Below are 26584 nucleotides of genomic sequence, written 5' to 3' on the forward strand. Positions count from 1 at the left end.
ATGGCATGGAGAAGATGGAGGATGATGGCACATGGCATGGAGAGGATGGAGGATGATGGCACATGGCATGGAGAGGATGGAGGATGATGGCACATGGCATGGAGAGGATGGAGGATGATGGCACATGGCATGGAGAGGATGGAGGATGATGGGACATGGCATGGAGAGGATGGAGGATGATGGCACATGGCATGGAGAGGATGGAGGATGATGGCACATGGCATGGAGAAGATGGAGGATGATGGCACATGGCATGGAGAAGATGGAGGATGATGGCACATGGCATGGAGAGGATGGAGGATGATGGCACATGGCATGGAGAGGATGGAGGATGATGGCACATGACATGGAGAAGATGGAGGATGATGGCACATGACATGGAGAGGATGGAGGATGATGGCACATGACATGGAGAGGATGGAGGATGATGGCACATGACATGGAGAAGATGGAGGATGATGGCACATGACATGGAGAGGATGGAGGATGATGGCACATGACATGGAGAAGATGGAGGATGATGGCACATGGCATGGAGAGGATGGAGGATGATGGCACATGGCATGGAGAAGATGGAGGATGATGGCACATGGCATGGAGAGGATGGAGGATGATGGCACATGGCATGGAGAGGATGGAGGATGATGGCACATGGCATGGAGAGGATGGAGGATGATGGCACATGGCATGGAGAGGATGGAGGATGATGGCACATGGCATGGAGAGGATGGAGGATGATGGCACATGGCATGGAGAAGATGGAGGACGATGGCACATGACATGGAGAGGATGGAGGACGATGGCACATGGCATGGAGAGGATGGAGGACGATGGCACATGGCATGGAGAAGATGGAGGATGATGGCACATGGCATGGAGAAGATGGAGGATGATGGCACATGGCATGGAGAAGATGGAGGATGATGGCACATGGCATGGAGAGGATGGAGGATGATGGCACATGGCATGGAGAGGATGGAGGATGATGGCACATGACATGGAGAAGATGGAGGATGATGGCACATGACATGGAGAAGATGGAAGATGATGGCACATGGCATGGAGAGGATGGGGATGAGGCTACATGACATGGAGAGGATGGAGGATGATGGCACATGGCATGGAGAGGATGGAGGATGATGGCACATGACATGGAGAGGATGGAGGACGATGGCACATGACATGGAGAGGATGGAGGATGATGGCACATGGCATGGAGAGGATGGAGGATGATGGCACATGGCATGGAGAGGATGGAGGATGATGGCACATGGCATGGAGAGGATGGAGGATGATGGCACATGACATGGAGAAGATGGAGGATGATGGCACATGACATGGAGAGGATGGAGGATGATGGCACATGACATGGAGAGGATGGAGGATGATGGCACATGGCATGGAGAGGATGGAGGATGATGGCACATGGCATGGAGAGGATGGAGGATGATGGCACATGGCATGGAGAGGATGGAGGATGATGGCACATGGCATGGAGAGGATGGAGGATGATGGCACATGGCATGGAGAGGATGGAGGATGATGGCACATGGCATGGAGAGGATGGAGGATGATGGCACATGACATGGAGAGGATGGAGGATGATGGCACATGACATGGAGAAGATGGAGGATGATGGCACATGGCATGGAGAGGATGGAGGATGATGGCACATGGCATGGAGAGGATGGAGGATGATGGCACATGGCATGGAGAGGATGGAGGATGATGGCACATGGCATGGAGAGGATGGAGGATGATGGCACATGGCATGGAGAGGATGGAGGATGATGGGACATGGCATGGAGAGGATGGAGGATGATGGCACATGGCATGGAGAGGATGGAGGATGATGGCACATGGCATGGAGAGGATGGAGGATGATGGCACATGGCATGGAGAAGATGGAGGATGATGGCACATGACATGGAGAGGATGGAGGACGATGGCACATGGCATGGAGAGGATGGAGGATGATGGGACATGGCAAGGAGAGGATGGAGGATGATGGCACATGGCATGGAGAGGATGGAGGATGATGGCACATGGCATGGAGAAGATGGAGGATGATGGCACATGGCATGGAGAAGATGGAGGATGATGGCACATGGCATGGAGAGGATGGAGGATGATGGCACATGGCATGGAGAGGATGGAGGATGATGGCACATGACATGGAGAAGATGGAGGATGATGGCACATGACATGGAGAAGATGGAAGATGATGGCACATGACATGGAGAGGATGGGGATGAGGCTACATGACATGGAGAGGATGGAGGACGATGGCACATGGCATGGAGAGGATGGGGATGAGGCTACATGACATGGAGAGGATGGAGGATGATGGCACATGGCATGGAGAGGATGGAGGATGATGGCACATGGCATGGAGAGGATGGAGGATGATGGCACATGACATGGAGAGGATGGAGGACGATGGCACATGACATGGAGAGGATGGAGGATGATGGCACATGGCATGGAGAGGATGGAGGATGATGGCACATGGCATGGAGAGGATGGAGGATGAGGGCACATAGCATGGAGAGGATGGAGGATGATGGCACATGACATGGAGAGGATGGAGGATGATGGGACATGGCATGGAGAGGATGGAGGATGATGGGACATGGCATGGAGAGGATGGAGGATGATGGCACATGACATGGAGAGGATGGAGGATGATGGGACATGACATGGAGAGGATGGAGGATGATGGCACATGACATGGAGAAGATGGAGGATGATGGCACATGGCATGGAGAGGATGGAGGATGATGGCACATGACATGGAGAAGATGGAGGATGATGGCACATGGCATGGAGAGGATGGAGGATGATGGCACATGGCATGGAGAGGATGGAGGATGATGGCACATGGCATGGAGAGGATGGAGGATGATGGCACATGGCATGGAGAGGATGGAGGATGATGGCACATGACATGGAGAGGATGGAGGATGATGGCACATGACATGGAGAGGATGGAGGATGATGGCACATGGCATGGAGAAGATGGAGGATGATGGCACATGGCATGGAGAGGATGGAGGATGATGGCACATGGCATGGAGAGGATGGAGGATGATGGCACATGGCATGGAGGGGATGGAGGATGATGGCACATGGCATGGAGAGGATGGAGGATGATGGCACATGGCATGGAGAAGATGGAGGATGATGGCACATGGCATGGAGAAGATGGGGATGAGGCTACATGACATGGAGAAGATGGAGGATGATGGCACATGGCATGGAGAAGATGGGGATGAGGCTACATGACATGGAGAAGATGGAGGATGATGGCACATGGCATGGAGAAGATGGGGATGAGGCTACATGACATGGAGAAGATGGAGGATGATGGCACATGGCATGGAGAAGATGGGGATGAGGCTACATGACATGGAGAAGATGGAGGATGATGGCACATGACATGGAGAAGATGGAGGATGATGGCACATGGCATGGAGAGGATGGAGGATGATGGCACATGACATGGAGAAGATGGAGGATGATGGCACATGGCATGGAGAGGATGGAGGATGATGGCACATGGCATGGAGAGGATGGAGGATGATGGCACATGGCATGGAGAGGATGGAGGATGATGGCACATGGCATGGAGAGGATGGAGGATGATGGCACATGACATGGAGAGGATGGAGGATGATGGCACATGACATGGAGAGAATGGAGGATGATGGCACATGGCATGGAGAAGATGGAGGATGATGGCACATGGCATGGAGAGGATGGAGGATGATGGCACATGGCATGGAGAGGATGGAGGATGATGGCACATGGCATGGAGGGGATGGAGGATGATGGCACATGGCATGGAGAGGATGGAGGATGATGGCACATGGCATGGAGAAGATGGAGGATGATGGCACATGGCATGGAGAAGATGGGGATGAGGCTACATGACATGGAGAAGATGGAGGATGATGGCACATGGCATGGAGAAGATGGGGATGAGGCTACATGACATGGAGAAGATGGAGGATGATGGCACATGGCATGGAGAAGATGGGGATGAGGCTACATGACATGGAGAAGATGGAGGATGATGGCACATGACATGGAGAAGATGGAAGATGATGGCACATGGCATGGAGAGGATGGGGATGAGGCTACATGACATGGAGAGGATGGAGGATGATGGCACATGGCATGGAGAGGATGGAGGATGATGGCACATGGCATGGAGAGGATGGAGGATGATGGCACATGACATGGAGAGGATGGAGGACGATGGCACATGACATGGAGAGGATGGAGGATGATGGCACATGGCATGGAGGGGATGGAGGATGATGGCACATGGCATGGAGAGGATGGAGGATGATGGCACATGGCATGGAGAAGATGGAGGATGATGGCACATGGCATGGAGAAGATGGAGGATGATGGCACATGGCATGGAGAGGATGGGGGATGATGGCACATGGCATGGAGAGGATGGAGGATGATGGCACATGGCATGGAGAGGATGGAGGATGATGGCACATGGCATGGAGAGGATGGAGGATGATGGCACATGGCATGGAGAAGATGGAGGATGATGGCACATGGCATGGAGAGGATGGAGGATGAGGGCACATGGCATGGAGAGGATGGAGGATGATGGCACATGGCATGGAGAGGATGGAGGATGATGGCACTTGGCATGGAGAGGATGGAGGATGATGGCACATGGCATGGAGAGGATGGAGGATGATGGCACATGGCATGGAGAGGATGGAGGATGATGGCACATGGCATGGAGAGGATGGAGGATGATGGCACATGGCATGGAGAGGATGGAGGATGATGGCACATGGCATGGAGAAGATGGAGGATGATGGCACATGACATGGAGAAGATGGAGGATGATGGCACATGGCATGGAGAGGATGTAGGATGATGGCACATGGCATGGAGAGGATGGAGGATGATGGCACATGGCATGGAGAGGATGGAGGATGAGGGCACATGGCATGGAGAAGATGGAGGATGATGGCACATGACGTGGAGAGGATGGAGGATGATGGCACATGGCATGGAGAGGATGGAGGATGATGGCACATGACATGGAGAGGATGAGGAGGGATGATGGCACATGGCATGGAGAGGATGAGGAGGGATGATGGCACATGGCGTGGAGAGGATGGAGGATGAGGGCACATGGCATGGAGAGGATGGGGGATGATGGCACATGGCATGGAGAGGATGGAGGATGATGGCACATGGCATGGAGAGGATGGAGGATGATGGCACATGGCATGGAGAGGATGGAGGATGAGGGCACATGGCATGGAGAGGATGGGGATGATGGCACATGGCATGGAGAAGATGGAGGATGATGGCACATGGCATGGAGAGGATGGAGGATGATGGCACATGGCATGGAGAGGATGGGGATGAGGCTACATGGCATGGAGAGGATGGAGGATGATGGCACATGGCATGGAGAAGATGGAGGATGATGGCACATGGCATGGAGAGGATGGAGGATGATGGCACATGGCATGGAGAGGATGGGGATGAGGCTACATGACATGGAGAGGATGATGGCACATGGCATCGAGATTATGCCGACCTCAATGCACTGTTTCATTTGGGCAACTATGTGGCAAATGAGGTTTAATGTTGATAAATGTAAAGTTATGCGCTTGGGGGCTAAGAATATGCATGCATCATACATACTAGGGGGGTACAACTGGGGGAGTCCATAGCAGTGAAGGATCTGGGGGAATCCATAGCAGAGAAGGATCTGGGGGAATCCATAGCGGAGAAGGATCTGGGGGAATCCATAGCGGAGAAGGATCTGGGGGAATCCATAGCAGAGAAGGATCTGGGGGAATCCATAGCGGAGAAGGATCTGGGGGAATCCATAGCAGAGAAGGATCTGGGGGAATCCATCGCGGAGAAGGATCTGGGGGAATCCATAGCAGAGAAGGATCTGGGGGAATCCATCGCGGAGAAGGATCTGGGGGAATCCATAGCGGAGAAGGATCTGGGGGAATCCATAGCGGAAAAGGATCTGGGGGAATCCATAGCGGAGAAGGATCTGGAGCAATCCATAGCGGAGAAGGATCTGAGGGAATCCATAGCGGAGAAGGATCTGGGGGAATCCATAGCGGAGAAGGATCTGGAGCAATCCATAGCGGAGAAGGATCTGGGGGAATCCATAGCGGAGAAGGATCTGGAGCAATCCATAGCGGAGAAGGATCTGAGGGAATCCATAGCGGAGAAGGATCTGGAGCAATCCATAGCGGAGAAGGATCTGGGGGAATCCATAGCAGAGAAGGATCTGGGGGAATCCATAGCGGAGAAGGATCTGGGGGAATCCATAGCAGAGAAGGATCTGGGGGAATCCATCGCGGAGAAGGATCTGGGGGAATCCATAGCGGAGAAGGATCTGGGGGAATCCATAGCGGAGAAGGATCTGGGGGAATCCATAGCGGAGAAGGATCTGGAGCAATCCATAGCAGAGAAGGATCTGAGGGAATCCATAGCGGAGAAGGATCTGGGGGAATCCATAGCGGAGAAGGATCTGAGGGAATCCATAGTGGAGAAGGATCTGGAGCAATCCATAGCGGAGAAGGATCTGGGGGAATCCATAGCGGAGAAGGATCTGGAGCAATCCATAGCGGAGAAGGATCTGGGGGAATCCATAGCGGAGAAGGATCTGGGAGAATCCATAGCGGAGAAGGATCTGGAGCAATCCATAGCGGAGAAGGATCTGGGGGAATCCATAGCGGAGAAGGATCTGGGGTATCCATAGCGGAGGAGGATCTGGGGGAATCCATAGCGGAGAAGGATCTGGGGGAATCCATAGTGGAGAAGGATCTGGAGGAATCCATAGCGGAGAAGGATCTGGGGGAATCCATAGCAGAGAAGGATCTGGGGGAATCCATAGCGGAGAAGGATCTGGAGGAATCCATAGCGGAAGGATCTGGGGGAATTCATAGCAGAGAAGGATCTGGGGGAATCCATAGCGGAGAAGGATCTGGGTGTTCTGGTAGATCATAAGCTTAATAATAGCATGCAATGCCAAGCTGCTGTTTCCAAAGCAAGCAAAGTCCTTTCTTTTATAAGAGAGGCATGGACTCCAGAGAGAGAGATATCATCTGTACAAATCATTAGTAAGACCTGATCTGGAATATGCAGTTCAGTTTTGGGCTCCAGTTCTCAGAAAGGATATCTGGGAACTGGAGAAAGTGCAGAGAAGAGCAACCAAACTGAGGCATGGAGGAGCTCAGCTATGAGGGGAGATTAGAGGAACTGAATTTATTCTCTTTGGAGAAGAGGAGATTAAGGGGGGGGGGATATGATCTCCATGTATAAATACATAAGGGGGGATATGATCTCCATAAATAAATACATAAGGGGGGGATATGATCTCCATGTATAAATACATAAGGGGGGGGATATGATCTCCATGTATAAATACATAAGGGGGATATGATCTCCATGTATAAATACATAAGGGGGGTATGATCTCCATGTATAAATACATAAGGGGGGGATATGATCTCCATGTATAAATACATAAGGGGGGTATGATCTCCATGTATAAATACATAAGGGGGGGATATGATCTCCATGTATAAATACATAAGGGGGGATATGATCACCATGTATAAATACATAAGGGGGATATGATCTCCATGTATAAATACATAAGGGGGGATATGATCTCCATGTATAAATACATAAGGGGGGGGGGGATATGATCTCTATGTATAAATACATAAGGGGGGGATATGATCACCATGTATAAATACATTATGGAAAATGGTGTCGCGCTAGTCCATAAAATATGTAAATTGAAATGAAGAAGAGGAGATGAGTCCCAAGAGTGCTGGCGAGGTTCACTTCCACTAAATGTTGAAATACGTGAGGTATAGGTAAACCACCACCAAGCAGAATGACCAGGTACTCTTACCAGCTACAAGGACCCATACGGGTCAAGCCAAGCCCAAACAGGAATACTGACATTAGCCGGAAAGACCACCTCCAAAAAGCCTCCTTCGCCTATTCAGAAGTCCAGGTTCCCCCGATTCCTCCTTTATATGCTCGGGATATACAAAAAAACAAAGCCCCTCATAGCGTAACAAGCTTCAGAACATTTATTATGAACGTTTAAAAAGCCGCTTACATAGTCCCAAGTTGAATCAGGCACATCAGTAGCGTAGCGTGGGTTTCAAACCAACAAAATGGCCGCCGCTTCCCTCGTCTGCCCATGCGCCTCAGATCCAGCCAATCCCGACGCGTTTCGTCAGGAAATGACGTCGTCAGGGGATATGATCTCCATGTATAAATACATAAGGGGGATATGATCTTCATGTATAATACATAAGCGGGGGATATGATCTCCATGTATAATACATAAGCGGGGGATATGATCTCCATGTATAATACATAAGGGGAGGTATGATCTCCATATATAAATACATAAGGGGGGATATGATCTCCATGTATAAATACATAAGGGGGGATATGATCTCCATGTATAAATACATAAGGGGGGATATGATCACCATGTATAAATACATAAGGGGAGATATGATCACCATGTATAAATACATAAGGGGGGATATGATCTCCATGTATAAATACATAAGGGGTCCATATAGTGAACTTGGTGTTGAGTTATTCACTTTAAGGTCATCACAGAGGACAAAGGGGCGCTCTTTACGTCTAAAACTCTATCATTTTTTAGTATCCCCCAATGTCTATTGAGAAGATGTTTAGAATCTGTCTGTGTTTATTCGAAAATTCAGTGGAAAAAGGACCACTCAGTGAAATTGGTCGAGTTCTTGGATCGATTAGATAACAAGGTATCTCTTTCGATCTTTGCAACCCGACCAATTTCTACATCCAAATCAGTAGATCGTAAAAGATCGAAAAAAAAAAAAAAAGATAGAAGAAAAAGATCGTAGAAATAAACCTCTGTTTGAGAACAGAGGCCTGTCTAAGAAAGTCAGATATTAAAGTACAATTGTGCCTCAATCTAGTAAATTGGCTTCTAGGCACAGAATTCAGCAAGCAGCTATCCGTGGGCAAAAAGGAGTTACGATCTGTTTTTTTGAAGTATGTGTTGGTCATAATGTGATTGTCCAACACGAGATCTCTATTCATAGGATAATTGGATCCCTCTATCATTGTTATTAAGGAATACTATGAAAGAGTCCAACGACTGGCGATCTCCTTTCCATAGGAGGAGGATGTCGTCTATATATCTCACCCATATGGTCATATACGGCCTTCTAAGGGGATAGACGACATCCTCCTCCCACTTGGCCATAAATAAATTTGCCAAGCTTGGGGCAAATTTAACCCCCATGGCCACACCTCTTTGTTGAAGAAAATGCTGTTTATTGAACCAAAAATAATTATGTTGGGTGGCAAACAATAATAAATCCAAGTTGTACTGGGGGGACGGTTTCATCGGCAGACAAAAAATATTGTGATCTGGATCCCCCCAGAATGTGGGAGCTGTGGATCAGTATTATGCGTGTTTGGTCCTCTTGCTATAAGGCACCTGGGTCCACAGAATCTGGTGAGCACACATCGTATCCCTTCCCTGTTGACTCTTTATTTGGTTTTCACCTGGATGGTCTGCACAACTTTTGAGAATTTACAGTTCGCAATTTGGGCTTCTTCAGCATACTTACCTTCTTGCATTATTTCACTTCATATGGACTTTTATACATTCTTCATCAATTTAGGAGATTGAATGCATAAATTCTTTCAATACATGGGTGTTAGGATAATTATTTATTTTTTCACATAGCGCTGCACTTTGTAATACAACCTATCTATAACAATTCATGTCCGTTGTGGGGTTAGCTGCTATTTTTTTTAGTTTTTTTTTGTTAACGCAGCTCTATTCACATTTTTTTCTGCAGGGAAACATAAGCAGGAGGTGCTTCTAGTCCTCTGCTGCTGGTCCCGTTTAACATAAAAATAAGCCTTTGGAATACAGAGTAAAAATAAATAATTAATATTAAAAAAAAAAAAAAAAAAAGTTATAAATTGTCATACAAATATATATTTGAAATCAAATCTTTATTATTTTTTGGCAATAGCATGGTGTGGGTGGATTTCTGCCAGTCACAGGCTGTGTCACGCCCCCTCCAGCCTGTGTCCTAGAATAAGAAGGAGGTGAAGCCTCCGTGAATCTACATGTAATATCCCGCCCCCTCCGTTTTCTTTAGCTGGTTAGTGGGCATGGAGGAAGAGGGAGTGGCCAGTCATTGTGTATATGTCCACATGTGTGACTCTATAGTCACATGGGCTGCTCAGATGTGATAGGGAGGAAATGATCTGTATAGAAACTCACTGAAAACTGAGCATGTGCAGAGCTGCCACCACGGCTGCAATATCCCTAGCTGCATCGGGGACATGGACAGAAGGGAGAGATAGAGAGCAGCAGGATTAACCAGAATACAGAAAAGGAATCTCATAGGGATGAGTGAGTATGACCAGCATAGAAGACACCATTATTCATCGTTTGTTATGATGTTATGAGGTTTAGTGACCCTTTTAGTGGAGAACTCCTTTACTTTGGGGAGACTTCCTCCCACTTCCTGTTGTATTTCTAGGACAGAAAGTAAAGGGAAATCTCGCAAATGGGACACAGACCAAAAAAAAAACTGATGGGGGTTCAACCCATCCCTACCCTATCCATCTTCAGATCTTCTTCAGTATTTTTAGCTATCAGTCACCTTCAAGTTGACAGCGTTACGATGTTTCTCCAATCCTCTTTATCAGTTCTAATGAGTGTTGGCAAAGTGCCTAAACATTTATCTGCGTCACCTCAACACCATGGAATATGTCAAGGCAGATGCTGGTTGTCCAGCATAAAACTGAGACAAAAGACTGTACGTCCAACAGACCTGACACCCAAGCACCAGCCTTGGCCAACGCAGTGCGGAGTAGCGAGGAACACAAAGATCTCAACGTTGGGGTGACGAGGGAACTTCTCAACACATGGCCCAACATAGAAGTTCTACAGGTCAGGACTCAGCCGTCTTCCTACACCCAAAAGAGAAGGGACGTTCTCCTGAGGACAGCGAGGAGCACATCTGGACAGAAAGGACAACTGGTTTCCATGAGGTATGAAAAAGGCCATCTACACTAAACTGGAACAACAATTACTGAACAGGGGTGGGGGCCACCAACATCATCTGTCTTCTCATAATGCCATTTTATCATCTCTACTCTGGAAATTTTAAAGTAATTCACACCTTCAGCCATGTGACTTGGAGGATCAACACCTATGCAGACCCACATCAACTGTCACACCTCCCGTCCTGTCCTTGGACAATCAACATCTGCCTTGACATATTCCATGATGATTGGATGAAGGTGTTAGGGGATAAAAATGTTGGGGGATCTTTCTGACACTCATCAAAACTGAAGAAGAGACTCGGAGAAGCTACAATGTCTTCACCATTACAGCTGAATGTGACCACCTACTACGAGACCTACCATCACCTGGATCCATGAGATCCTATGAGACCTACCATGACATGGAGAAATGAGATCACCAACTATGACCACAAGAAATTATACCAACTACTACAAGATTTATAACCTGGAGAAATTAGACCAACTACTGTGAGACTTACCATGACCTGGATCCATGAGACCAACTACTATGAGACCTACCATGACCTGAAGAAATGATACCAACTACTATGAGACCTACCATGACTTGGATCCATGAGACCAACTACTACAAGACTTACTATAAGAAATGAGACCAACTACTATGAGATCTACCATGACCTGGAGAAATGAGACCAACTACTATGAGACCTACCATGACATGGAGAAATGAGATCACCTACTATGAGACCTACCATCACCTGGATCCATGAGATCCTATGAGACCTACCATGACATGGAGAAATGAGACCACCTACTATGAGACCTACTATTGACCACAAGAAATTATACCAACTACTACAAGATTTATAACCTGGAGAAATTAGACCAACTACTGTGAGACTTACCATGACCTGGATCCATGAGACCAACTACTACAAGACTTACCATGACATGGAGAAATGAGACCAACTACTGTGAGACTTACCATGACTTGGATCCATGAGACCAACTACTACAAGACTTACTATAAGAAATGAGACCACCTACTATGAGATCCACCATGACCTAGAGAAATGAGACCACCTACTACGAGACCCATCATGACATAGAGAAATGAGAAGCTTCACAGACACATTTTAGTATTTATGTTTTTAATTGGCTAAATTCTCCAATTGTTTATAGCCCCCCCCCCCCCCCCCATTCCCCATCTTTTCTTTCAACGTGGTCATGTGACCAGTAGGACTTTTCACACTTGGTATTTGAGAAATGTTAGTAGAACAATGACAATGCTGCAAGGAGATCAGAAGTCAGATTCCCCTCATCCATGTGAGATTTGTCACCTCCAATAGAAACAGATCTCCAAACTGGAGACACAGAGATCGTAGATCCAACCCCCGACACGGATCCAGTAATAGTAAATGTTTCAAAAAAGTCACCAAACACAAAGTTCATATCTCTTGGAAGTCTGTGAAATCAGGACACTCCAGGTTTAAAGCTCACCTCCCAGCATTTGTTGTCCTCCCTTCCCCCACCACCAAATCCACCACTCATTGACAGTTTCTTCAAGAAAAACCCCTAACAACCCTTCCATACTTACCCAAGGATGCCATGATGTGACCCTCCACAGCAACTGTTCAGTAAGTGGAGACTGGTCTTGTTTAACTGCCCCTCGTTATGACATAATCCCACTGCAGCTGGAGTCTTTAGGACCCTGAGATGACCCCACCAATACACAACCAATAAGAATAGTCAATGTCACATGGGAGGGATGTGGCCAATCAAAGAATTACCCTGAGTTGACCCCGTCAATGGACAGCCAATGAGTGTGGCCACTCAAAGAATGTCTTTGAGATAGCCTCGCTGATGGACAGCCAATAAGAACCATCCATGTCACCAGAAAGGGACATGGTCAATAACACAATGGCCCTCAAATGACCCCAGCAATGGGCAGCCAATAAGAAGCGTCCATGTCACCAGAAAGGGACATGGTCACTAAAACAATGGCCCTCAAATGACCCCAGCAATGGGCAGCCAATAAGAAGCGTCCATGTCACCAGGGAGGGACATGGTCACTAAAACAATGGCTCTCAGATGACCCCCCCCCCCCCCACTGATGGTGACATGGATGGTTTTCATTGGCTGTCCACCAGCAGGGTCATTCTTTGAGTGGCCGCATCCCTCCCTGGCCAGCCAATAAGAATCATCCATGTCACCAGGGAAGGACATGGTCACTGAAACAATGGCCCTCATATGACCCCACTGATGGTAACATGAATGCTTCTTTTTGGCTGCCTGTTGGTGGGGTCACCTGAGGGCCCATGTTTCAGTGACTATGTCCCTTCCTAGTGACATTGATGATTCTTATTTGCTGTCCACCAGAGGGTCATTCTTTGAGTGGCCACTTTCCTCCCTGGGTAGCCAATAAGAAACATCCATGTCAGCAGGAAAGAACATGGTCACTGAAACAATGGCCCTCAGATGACCCCACCATTGGGCAGCCAATAAGAACCATCTATATCACCCGGGATGGACGTGGCCACTCAAAGAATGACCCTGAGATGACCTTGCCAATGGACAGCCAATAAGAATCGTCCATGTTACCAGGAAGGGACACGGTCACTAAAACAATGGCCCTCAGGTGACCCCACCAATGGGCAGCCAATAAGAATCGTCCATGTCACTAGGAAGGGACACGGTCACTAAAACAATGGCCCTCAGGTGACCCCACCAATGGGCAGCCAGTCTCACCAGGGCGGGACATGGCCACTTTTACTTTTCAGTTCAGGAGTAAGAAGGTTCCGGGCCCCGCGCGTCACATGACCATGAATTCAGTATTGTGGCCATTTAATCGAACTTATTAATAAAAAATGAATTACAGGATGAGCTGAAGAGTCAGGGTGGGGGTGGTGAAGTTTATTGGTGGTGGGGGCGGGATTAGCTCGTCGATCAGTTTTAAACCAATGTTCCCGGGGTCATTCCACGAGTCTCCTCTTGGGTCCATAGTGAGTCCGCTGGTGCTTGGCCACATTGGATTGGTTGGAGAAGCACTTGCCGCACTCGGGGCAAGGGTAGGGCTTCTCGCCGGTGTGCACCACCTGATGTTTGATGAGGTTGGACTTGATGGCGAAGCCTTTCCCGCACTCGGAGCACAGAAAGGGCTTCTCGCCGGTGTGGATCCTCTGGTGTTTGACCAGGTTGGATTTGCTGGTGAAGCCCTTGCCGCAGTCCAGGCAGCAGAACGGTTTCTCCCCGGTGTGGATGATCTGGTGTTTGACCAGGTCGGAGCTGCTGGTAAAACATTTGCCGCACTCGATACACGCGTATGGTTTCTCCCCCGTGTGAATCCGCTGGTGTGCCACCAGGTTGGTGTTGGTGGAGAAACACTTCCCGCACGAGGAGCAGGGAAAAGGCTTCTCACCGGTGTGAGTTCTCTGGTGCGCCACCAGCTCCGAATTACAGGTGAACTCCTTCCCGCAATCTGGGCAGGCCACCACCCGCCCCGAGTGCATCCGCCGGTGCTTGACAATCCCAGATTTGCTGGTGAAGGTTTTCCCGCACAGCGTGCAATCGTACAGCTTCCTCGATGCCTCCTGAGCAGCCAAAACCGAACTGGCGCTGAAGATGGAATCGTAATCCACCCGCAAAAAGTCCATTGGTGACGCTTTGGTGCCGCGGTCCTCCACTTCGTTTTTAATGGGGGCCAGCGTCAGGTCAGTCTGGGTCTCCTCGGAGCGCGTGTGGATTCTGGCGCTAGGCTTCTTCTTATCGGACGTGGAGGTGTAACCAGTATGGCTGTCTGAGTCCGTGAGGTTCCCATCCTCCGCCGAGGCCGAATTGTCTGCCACGTATCTCATCGGCTGACCTTTCCTCTTCCTCGGCTTACAGATATACTGCGCTCCTCGGCTATAGTCCATCATGCCTCTGGGCTCAGAGATGTCCAGGGATCCCCCGAAATCTGCCGGACGGAGATCTAGAAGAGAAAGGAAACATTAAGTAGATCCTACAGAGATCCCCCTCCCCCAATCAGGCATCACCCGTAAATCTTCAATCTCTCACCTACATGGGACACCTCAATCCTAACCCATAAAACCAGACTGACCTTCGATCTGATATCTACATGGAATGGGACACCTTGGCCTTTCATGGCCTCATAGGTATTTAGGGCCTCACCCGTAAATCTACAATCTCTCATCTATATGGGACTGGACACCTCAGGCCTCACCCATAAAACCAGACTGGCCTTCGATCCGACATCTACATGGGACGGACACCTCAGGCCTCACCCATAAAACCAGACTGGCCTTCGATCCGACATCTACATGGGACGGACACCTCAGGCCTCACCCATAAAACCAGACTGACCTTCAATCTGATATCTACATGGGACGGACACCTCAGGCCTCACCCATAAAACCAGACTGGCCTTCGATCTGACATCTACATGGAATGGGACACCTTGGCCTTTCATGGCCTCATAGGTATTTAGGGCCTCACCCGTAAATCTACAATCTCTCATCTATATGGGACTGGACACCTCAGGCCTCACCCATAAAACCAGACTGACCTTCAATCTGATATCTACATGGGACGGACACCTCAGGCCTAACCCATAAAACCAGACTGGCCTTCAATCCGACATCTACATGGGACGGACACCTCAGGCCTCACCCATAAAACCAGACTGACCTTCGATCTGATATCTACATGGAATGGGACACCTTGGCCTTTCATGGCCTCATAGGTATTTAGGGCCTCACCCGTAAATCTCCAATCTCTCATCTACATGGGACGGGACATCTCAAACCTCACCCATAAAACCAGACTTACCTTCGATCTGACATCTACGTGGAATGGGACACCTCATACCTCACCCATAAAACCAGACTGGCCTTCGATCCGACATCTACATGGGACGGACACCTCAGGCCTCACCCATAAAACCAGACTGACCTTCAATCTGATATCTACATGGGACGGACACCTCAGGCCTCACCCATAAAACCAGACTGGCCTTCGATCTGACATCTACGTGGGATGGGACACCTTGGCCTTTCATGGCCTCATAGGTATTTAGGGCCTCACCCGTAAATCTCCAATCTATCATCTATATGGGATGGGACACCTCATACCTCACCCATAAAACCAGACTGACCTTCGATCTGACGTTTACATGAGATGGGACATCTCAAGCCTCACCCATAAAACCAGACTGGCCTTCGATCTGACATCTACATGGGACGGACATCTCATACCTCACCCATAAAACCAGACTTACCTTCGATCTGACATCTACATGGGACGGACACCTCATACCTCACCCATAAAACCAGACTGACCTTCGATCTGACATCTACGTGGAATGGGACACCTTGGCCTTTCATGGCCTCATAGGTATTTAGGGCCTCACCCGTGAATCTTCAATCTCTCATCTATATGGGACAGGACACCTCAAGCCTCACCCATAAAACCAGACTGGCCTTCGATCTGACGTTTACATGGAATGGGACATCTCAAGCCTCACCCATAAATCCAGACATACCTTCAATCTGACATCTACATGGGACGGACACCTCAGGCCTCACCCATAAAACCAGACTGACCTTCGATCTGACATCTACATGGGATGGGACACCTTGGCCTTTCATGGCCTCATAGGTATTTAGGGCCTCACCCGTAAATCTCCAATCTATCATCTATATGGGATGGGACACCTCATACCTCACCCATAAAACCAGACTGACCTTCGATCTGACGTTTACATGGGATGGGACATCTCAAGCCTCACCCATAAAACCAGACTGGCCTTCGATCTGACATCTACATGGGACGGACACCTCATACCTCACCCATAAAACCAGACTTACCTTCAATCTGACATCTACATGGGACGGGACACCTCTGGCCTCACCCATAAATCCAGACTGACCTTCGATCTGACATCTACGTGGAATGGGACACCTTGGCCTTTCATGGCCTCATAGGTATTTAGGGCCTCACCCGTGAATCTTCAATCTCTCATCTATATGGGACAGGACACCTCAAGCCTCACCCATAAAACCAGACTGACCTTCGATCTGACGTTTACATGGGACGGGACACCTCAGGCCTCACCCATAAATCCAGACTGACCTTCGATCTGACATCTACGTGGAATGGGACACCTAGGCCTTTCATGGCCTCATCGGTATTTCATGAAATATCTCCAATGGCAGATATAAGATTTGGGCCGTACCATGATATACAGCGGGGAAGATGGCCTCAGTGGACATGGCTGGGCTCTGGTCTTTACCTTGAAAGGGCTCCATCATCTCCTCCATGGCCCCTCCAGCTCCTCTCCCCAAATGTTCCCACTCTTCCATGGAGAAATTCAGGGTGACGTCCTCATTATCCTGAGGAACCTGCAACACACAACCATCCCGTCACCTTCCCGACATGTCTGTTCCCGGATAATGTCCCAGAATTCCCAGCACCGCTCACCTCCCCCATCAGCAGCTCGATGATCTGGTTGGTCAGTTCCAGGATCTTCTGCTTGTTGCTCCTCTCCTGTGTGGGGGATGGGAGCACAGCCATGGGACTCGGGGGAATTCCACCATCGTGAAGGCTGCTGCCCCCAGATTGGTCACTGGACTTCTTCACCACCATGTAACTCTGAGAACGAGACCACATGGACAATGAGACCCCACAAATACTGGGGGGGGGTGACATCATGTGACCTCCCAGAATCCTCCTCACCTCTCCGGTCAGCAGGTAGATGATCTCCAGGGTGAGGTTGAGTATCCTCTCTGGAAGGTGTCCCCTGTCCATGGTGGGGGTGGGGAATGTTCTGTAGGATAGAGCAGTAGATGGGGTAAATGTAGGAGGGGGGGAGGGGGTCATGTGTCCTCCTAGAACACAGTGAGGTTCTGGGTTGTCATGTCCCATGGAGATGGGGGTGGGGTGTATGAAGATGGGGGTGTATGAAGATGGGGGTGGGGGTGTATGAAGATGGGGGTGGGGGGTGTATGAAGATGTGGGTGGGGGTGTATGAAGATGGGGGTGGGGCTGTATGAAGATGGGGGGGTGTATGAAGATGGGGGTGGGGGTGTATGGAGATGGGGGTGGGGCTGTATGAAGATGGGGGTGTATGAAGATGGGGGTGGGGGTGTATGAAGATGGGGGGGGGTGTATGAAGATGGGGGGGTGTATGAAGATGGGGGTGGGGGTGTATGGAGATGGGGGTGTATGAAGATGGGGGGGGGTGTATGAAGATGGGGGTGGGGGGTGTATGAAGATGGGGGTGGGGCTGTATGAAGATGGGGGGGGGTGTATGAAGATGGGGGTGTATGAAGATGGGGGGGGGTGTATGAAGATGGGGGTGGGGTGTATGAAGATGGGGGTGTATGAAGATGGGGGGGGGTGTATGAAGATGGGGTGGGGTGTATGAAGATGTGGGTGGGGGTGTATGGAGATGGGGGTGTATGAAGATGGGGGTGGGGGTGTATGAAGATGGGGGTGGGGGGTGTATGAAGATGGGGGTGGGGCTGTATGAAGATGGGGGGGGGTGTATGAAGATGGGGGTGTATGAAGATGGGGGGGGGTGTATGAAGATGGGGGTGGGGTGTATGAAGATGGGGGTGTATGAAGATGGGGGGGGGTGTATGAAGATGGGGTGGGGTGTATGAAGATGGGGGGGGTGTATGAAGATGGGGGTGGGGTGTATGAAGATGGGGGTGGGGCTGTATGAAGATGGGGGGGGGTGTATGAAGATGGGGGTGGGGGTGTATGAAGATGGGGGTGAGGGGTGTATGAAGATGGGGGTGGGGGTGTATGAAGATGGGGGTGGGGTGTATGAAGATGGGGGGGGGGTGTATGAAGATGGGGGTGAGGGGTGTATGAAGATGGGGGTGGGGCTGTATGAAGATGGGGGTGGGGGTGTATGAAGATGGGGGTGTATGAAGATGGGGGTGGGGTGTATGAAGATGGGGGTGGGGCTGTATGAAGATGGGGGTGTATGAAGATGGGGGTGGGGTGTATGAAGATGGGGGTGGGGCTGTATGAAGATGGGGGTGGGGGTGTATGAAGATGTGGGTGGGGTGTATGGAGATGGGGGTGGGGGGTGTATGAAGATGGGGGTGGGGTGTATGAAGATGTGGGTGGGGGTGTATGAAGATGGGGGTGTATGAAGATGGGGGTGGGGGTGTATGGAGATGGGGGTGGGGGGTGTATGAAGATGGGGGTGGGGCTGTATGAAGATGGGGGGGGGTGTATGAAGATGGGGGTGGGGCTGTATGAAGATGGGGGGTGTATGAAGATGGGGGTGGGGGTGTATGGAGATGGGGGTGGGGGGTGTATGAAGATGGGGGTGGGGCTGTATGAAGATGGGGGGGGGTGTATGAAGATGGGGGTGGGGCTGTATGAAGATGGGGGTGGGGGTGTATGAAGATGGGGGTGGGGCTGTATGAAGATGGGGGGGTGTATGAAGATGGGGGTGTATGAAGATGGGGGTGAGGGGTGTATGAAGATGGGGGTGGGGGTGTATGAAGATGGGGGTGGGGCTGTATGAAGATGGGGGTGGGGGTGTATGAAGATGGGGGTGGGGGGTGTATGAAGATGGGGCTGTATGAAGATGGGGGTGGGGCTGTATGAAGATGGGGGGGTGTATGAAGATGGGGGTGGGGGGTGTATGAAGATGGGGGTGGGGGGTGTATGAAGATGTGGGTGAGGGGTGTATGAAGATGGGGGTGGGGCTGTATGAAGGGGGGGGGTGGTGTATGGAGATGGGGGTGGGGTGTATGAAGATGGGGGTGGGGGTGTATGAAGATGGGGGTGGGGCTGTATGAAGATGGGGGTGTATGAAGATGGGGGTGGGGGTGTATGGAGATGGGGGTGGGGGTGTATGAAGATGGGGGTGGGGGTGTATGAAGATGGGGGTGAAGGTGTATGAAGATGGGGGTGGGGGTGTATGAAGATGGGGGGGGTGTATGAAGATGGGGGGGGTGTATGAAGATGGGGGTGTATGAAGATGGGGGTGAGGGGTGTATGAAGATGGGGGTGGGGGGTGTATGAAGATGGGGGTGGGGTGTATGAAGATGTGGGTGGGGGTGTATGGAGATGGGGGTGTATGAAGATGGGGGTGGGGGTGTATGAAGATGGGGGTGTATGAAGATGGGGGGGGGTGTATGAAGATGGGGGTGGGGTGTATGAAGATGGGGGGTGTATGAAGATGGGGGGGGGTGTATGAAGATGGGGTGGGGTGTATGAAGATGGGGGGGGTGTATGAAGATGGGGGTGTATGAAGATGGGGGGGGGTGTATGAAGATGGGGTGGGGTGTATGAAGATGGGGGTGGGGGTGTATGAAGATGGGGGGGGGTGTATGAAGATGGGGTGGGGTGTATGAAGATGGGGGGGGTGTATGAAGATGGGGGTGGGGTGTATGAAGATGGGGGTGGGGCTGTATGAAGATGGGGGGGGTGTATGAAGATGGGGGTGGGGGTGTATGAAGATGGGGGTGAGGGGTGTATGAAGATGGGGGTGGGGGTGTATGAAGATGGGGGTGGGGTGTATGAAGATGGGGGTGGGGGTGTATGAAGATGGGGGTGAGGGGTGTATGAAGATGGGGGTGGGGGTGTATGAAGATGGGGGTGGGGTGTATGAAGATGGGGGTGTATGGAGATGGGGGTGTATGAAGATGGGGGTGAGGGGTGTATGAAGATGGGGGTGGGGGTGTATGAAGATGGGGGTGGGGCTGTATGAAGATGGGGGTGGGGGTGTATGAAGATGGGGGTGGGGGTGTATGAAGATGGGGGTGGGGTGTATGAAGATGGGGGTGGGGGTGTATGAAGATGGGGGTGAGGGGTGTATGAAGATGGGGGTGGGGGTGTATGAAGATGGGGGTGGGGTGTATGAAGATGGGGGTGTATGGAGATGGGGGTGTATGAAGATGGGGGTGAGGGGTGTATGAAGATGGGGGTGGGGGTGTATGAAGATGGGGGTGGGGCTGTATGAAGATGGGGGTGGGGGTGTATGAAGATGGGGGTGGGGGGTGTATGAAGATGGGGCTGTATGAAGATGGGGGGTGGGGCTGTATGAAGATGGGGGGGTGTATGAAGATGGGGGTGGGGGGTGTATGAAGATGGGGGTGGGGTGTATGAAGATGGGGGTGGGGGTGTATGAAGATGGGGGTGGGGCTGTATGAAGATGGGGGTGTATGAAGATGGGGGTGGGGTGTATGGAGATGGGGGTGGGGGTGTATGAAGATGGGGGTGGGGCTGTATGAAGATGGGGGTGAAGGTGTATGAAGATGGGGGTGGGGGTGTATGAAGATGGGGGGGGTGTATGAAGATGGGGGGGGTGTATGAAGATGGGGGTGGGGGTGTATGAAGATGGGGGTGGGGGTGTATGAAGATGGGGGTGGGGGTGTATGAAGATGGGTGGGGTGTATGAAGATGGGGGTGGGGCTGTATGAAGATGGGGGTGGGGCTGTATGAAGATGGGGGGGGTGTATGAAGATGGGGGGGGGGGTGTATGAAGATGGGGGTGGGGTGTATGAAGATGGGGGTGGGGCTGTATGAAGATGGGGGTGTATGAAGATGGGGGTGGGGGTGTATGGAGATGGGGGTGGGGGTGTATGAAGATGGGGGTGTATGGAGATGGGGGTGGGGGTGTATGGAGATGGGGGGGGGGTGTATGAAGATGGGGGGGGGGTGTATGAAGATGGGGGGGGGTGTATGAAGATGGGGGTGGGGCTGTATGAAGATGGGGGGGGGTGTATGAAGATGGGGGTGGGGTGTATGAAGATGGGGGGGGGGTGTATGAAGATGGGGGGGGTGTATGAAGATGGGGGTGGGGCTGTATGAAGATGGGGGGGGGGTGTATGAAGATGGGGGGGGTGTATGAAGATGGGGGTGGGGTGTATGAAGATGGGGGTGGGGGTGTATGAAGATGGGGGTGTATGGAGATGGGGGTGGGGGTGTATGGAGATGGGGGGGTGTATGAAGATGGGGGGGGGGGTGTATGAAGATGGGGGGGGGGTGTATGAAGATGGGGGTGGGAGTACAGAAGTAGAAAAAAAACCTTCTCCCCTCCCCCCTCATAGTTACCTGAGCCCCCTCTCTATCCAGCGATGTCCATGTCTCAGCTGTCCGGGACTCCCCTCCTCATTGGCTAAGATGCAGCAATGGCGCAATTGGTATGTAGGGAGGTGATCAATGGAACATACCATGTTAGTATGTGGAGGGGGGGGGGGGTGAATGGAAAGTACCATGTCAATATGTAGGAGGGGGATGATGAATGGAAAATACCCTGTCAGTATGTGGGGGGGGGGGGGTGGAATGTACTCCACATCCTGATATGGTACATTCCATTATTCACCCCCCCTACATACTGACATGGTACATTCCATTATTCACCCCCCCCCTACATACTGACACGGTACATTCTATTCATTGACAACCCCCCCCACATACTGATATGGTATAATCCATAAATCACCCCCTATGAATAGAATGTACCATGTCAGTATGTAGGAAGGGGGATGAATAGAATGTACCATGTCAGTATGTAGGGGGGGTGATGAGTGGAATGTACCATGTCAGTATGTAGGGGGGGGATGAATAGAATGTACCATGTCAGTATGTAGGGGGGGTGATGAGTGGAATGTACCATGTCAGTGTGTAGGAGGGGGGATGAGTGGAATGTACCATGTCAGTATGTAGGAGGGGGGATGAGTGGAATGTACCATGTCAGTATGTAGGGGGGGTGATGGATGGAATGTACCATGTCAGTATGTAGGGGGGTGATGAATGGAATGTACCATGTCAGTATGTAGGAAGGGGGATGAATAGAATGTACCATGTCAGTATGTAGGGGGGGGATGAATAGAATGTACCATGTCAGTATGTAGGGGGGGGGATGAGTGGAATGTACCATGTCAGTATGTAGGGGGGTGATGAGTGGAATGTACCATGTCAGTATGTAGGGGGGGTGATGAGTGGAATGTACCATGTCAGTATGTAGGGGGGGTGATGAGTGGAATGTACCATGTCAATGTGTAGGAGGGGGGATGAGTGGAATGTACCATGTCAGTATGTAGGGGGGTGATGAGTGGAATGTACCATGTCAGTATGTAGGAGGGGGGATGAGTGGAATGTACCATGTCAGTATGTAGGGGGGGTGATGGATGGAATGTACCATGTCAGTATGTAGGAGGGGGGATGAGTGGAATGTACCATGTCAGTATGTAGGGGGGTGATGGATGGAATGTACCATGTCAGTGTGTAGGAGGGGGGATGAGTGGAATGTACCATGTCAGTATGTAGGGGGGGTGATGGATGGAATGTACCATGTCAGTATGTAGGGGGGTGATGAGTGGAATGTACCATGTCAGTATGTAGGAGGGGGGATGAGTGGAATGTACCATGTCAGTATGTAGGGGGGTGATGGATGGAATGTACCATGTCAGTATGTAGGAGGGGGGATGAGTGGAATGTACCATGTCAGTATGTAGGGGGGGGTGAGCGATGGAATGTACCATGTCAGTATGTAGGAGGGGGGATGAGTGGAATGTACCATGTCAGTATGTAGGGGGGGGGGTGATAAATGGAATGTACCATGTCAGTATGTAGGGGGGGTGATGGATGGAATGTACCATGTCAGTATGTAGGGGGGGTGATGGATGGAATGTACCATGTCAGTATGTAGGAGGGGGGATGAGTGGAATGTACCATGTCTGTATGTAGGGGGGGGGTGATGGATGGAATGTACCATGTCAGTATGTAGGAGGGGGGGTGAGTGGAATGTACCATGTCAGTATGTAGGGGGGTGATGGATGGAATGTACCATGTCAGTAGGTGGGGGGGGGGGGGTGGGTCAATGAATAGAATGTACCATGTCAGTATGTAGGGGGGTGATGAATGGAATGTACCATGTCAGTATGTAGGGGGGTGATGAGTGGAATGTACCATGTCAGTATGTAGGAGGGGGGATGAGTGGAATGTACCATGTCAGTATGTAGGAGGGGGGATGAGTGGAATGTACCATGTCATTATGTAGGAGGGGGGATGAGTGGAATGTACCATGTCAGTATGTAGGGGGGGGGGTGATGGATGGAATGTACCATGTCAGTATGTAGGGGGGTGATGAATGGAATGTACCACGTCAGTATGTAGGGGGGGGGTGATGAGTGGAATGTACCATGTCAGTAGGTAGGGGGTGATGAATAGAATGTACCATGTCAGTATGTAGGGGGGTGATGAGTGGAATGTACCATGTCAGTATGTAGGGGGGTGATGGATGGAATGTACCATGTCAGTATGTAGGAGGGGGGGGTGAGTGGAATGTACCATGTCAGTATGTAGGGGGGGTGATGGATGGAATGTACCATGTCAGTATGTAGGAGGGGGGGGGTGATGGATGGAATGTACCATGTCAGTAGGTGGGGGGGGGGTCAATGAATGGAATGTACCATGTCAGTATGTAGGGGGGTGATGAATGGAATGTACCATGTCAGTATGTAGGGGGGTGATGAGTGGAATGTACCATGTCAGTATGTAGGAGGGGGGATGAGTGGAATGTACCATGTCAGTATGTAGGGGGGTGATGGATGGAATGTACCATGTCAGTATGTAGGAGGGGGGGGTGAGTGGAATGTACCATGTCAGTATGTAGGGGGGGGTGATGGATGGAATGTACCATGTCAGTATGTAGGAGGGGGGGGGTGATGGATGGAATGTACCATGTCAGTAGGTGGGGGGGGGGGTCAATGAATGGAATGTACCATGTCAGTATGTAGGGGGGGGGGGTGATGGATGGAATGTACCATGTCAGTAGGTGGGGGGGGGGGTCAATGAATGGAATGTACCATGTCAGTATGTAGGGGGGTCAATGAATGGAATGTACCATGTCAGTATGTAGGGGGGTGATGAATGGAATGTACCATGTCAGTATGTAGGAAGGGGGGATGAATGGAATGTACCATGTCAGTATGTAGGAGGGGGGATGAGTGGAATGTACCATGTCAGTATGTAGGGGGGGGGGGGATGAGTGGAATGTACCATGTCAGTATGTAGGGGGTGATTAATGGTGATAATGGAATGTACCATGTCAGTAGGTGGGGGGGGGTCAATGAATAGAATGTACCATGTCAGTATGTAGGGGGGTGATGAATGGAATGTACCATGTCAGTATGTAGGAAGGGGGGATGAGTGGAATGTACCATGTCAGTATGTAGGAGGGGGGGTGAGTGGAATATACCATGTCAGTATGTAGGGGGGTGATAAATGGAATGTACCATGTCAGTATGTAGGGGGGTGATGAATGGAATGTACCACGTCAGTATGTAGGGGGGGGGGGGGGTGATGAGTGGAATGTACCATGTCAGTAGGTGGGGGGGTCAATGAATAGAATGTACCATGTCAGTATGTAGGGGGGGTGATGAGTGGAATGTACCATGTCAGTATGTAGGGGGTGATGAATGGAATGTACCATGTCAGTATGTAGGAGGGGGGATGAGTGGAATGTACCATGTCAGTATGTAGGAGGGGTGATGAGTGGAATGTACCATGTCAGTATGTAGGGGGGGGGGTGATGAGTGGAATGTACCATGTCAGTATGTATGGGGGGTTATGAGTGGAATGTACCATGTCAGTATGTAGGAGGGGGGATGAGTGGAATGTACCATGTCAGTATGTAGGGGGGTGATGGATGGAATGTACCATGTCAGTATGTAGGAGGGGGGGTGAGCGGAATGTACCATGTCAGTATGTAGGGGGGGTGATGGATGGAATGTACCATGTCAGTATGTAGGAGGGGGGGTGATGGATGGAATGTACCATGTCAGTATGTAGGGGGTGATGAATGGAATGTACCATGTCAGTATGTAGGAGGGGGGATGAGTGGAATGTACCATGTCAGTATGTAGGAGGGGGGGGGGTGAGTGGAATGTACCATGTCAGTAGGTGGGGGGGTCAATGAATAGAATGTACCATGTCAGTATGTAGGAAGGGGGGATGAGTGGAATGTACCATGTCAGTATGTAGGAGGGGGGGGTGAGTGGAATGTACCATGTCAGTATGTGGGGGGGGGGTGATGGATGGAATGTACCATGTCAGTATGTAGGGGGTGATGAATGTAATGTACCATGTCAGTATGTAGGGGGGTGATGAGTGGAATGTACCATGTCAGTATGTAGGGGGGGTGATGGATGGAATGTACCATGTCAGTATGTAGAAGGTGATGAGTGGAATGTACCATGTCAGTATGTAGGGGGGGGTGATGGATGGAATGTACCATGTCAGTATGTAGGGGGGTGATGGATGGAATGTACCATGTCAGTATGTAGGGGGTGATGAGTGGAATGTACCATGTCAGTATGTAGGGGGGGTGATGGATGGAATGTACCATGTCAGTATGTAGGGGGTGATGAGTGGAATGTACCATGTCAGTATGTAGGGGGGGTGATGAGTGGAATTTACCATGTCAGTATGTAGGAGGGGT

General features: G+C 50.5%; 1 protein-coding gene across 1 annotated transcript in view; it reads right to left on the minus strand.

Annotated features, from left to right (window-relative positions):
* The window catches only part of LOC309564480 (uncharacterized protein), a 43451-nt gene extending 25519 nt beyond the window's left edge, over positions 1–17932 (minus strand). Inside the window, exons 1-5 of the mRNA XM_082269107.1 lie at positions 17845–17932; positions 17590–17760; positions 17402–17510; positions 14094–15082; positions 12098–12177 (exon numbers count right to left, since the gene is read on the minus strand). Coding sequence (XP_082125233.1) covers positions 12098–12177; positions 14094–15082; positions 17402–17510; positions 17590–17760; positions 17845–17916 — 1421 coding nt within the window. The 5' untranslated portion in view covers positions 17917–17932. The remainder of the gene's footprint in view (positions 1–12097; positions 12178–14093; positions 15083–17401; positions 17511–17589; positions 17761–17844) is intronic.
* Between the last annotated feature and the right edge of the window lie 8652 nt (positions 17933–26584).

This window comes from Pelophylax lessonae (assembly GCF_965119305.1).
Source record: "Pelophylax lessonae genome assembly, chromosome: 9".
Lineage (NCBI taxonomy): Eukaryota > Metazoa > Chordata > Amphibia > Anura > Ranidae > Pelophylax > Pelophylax lessonae.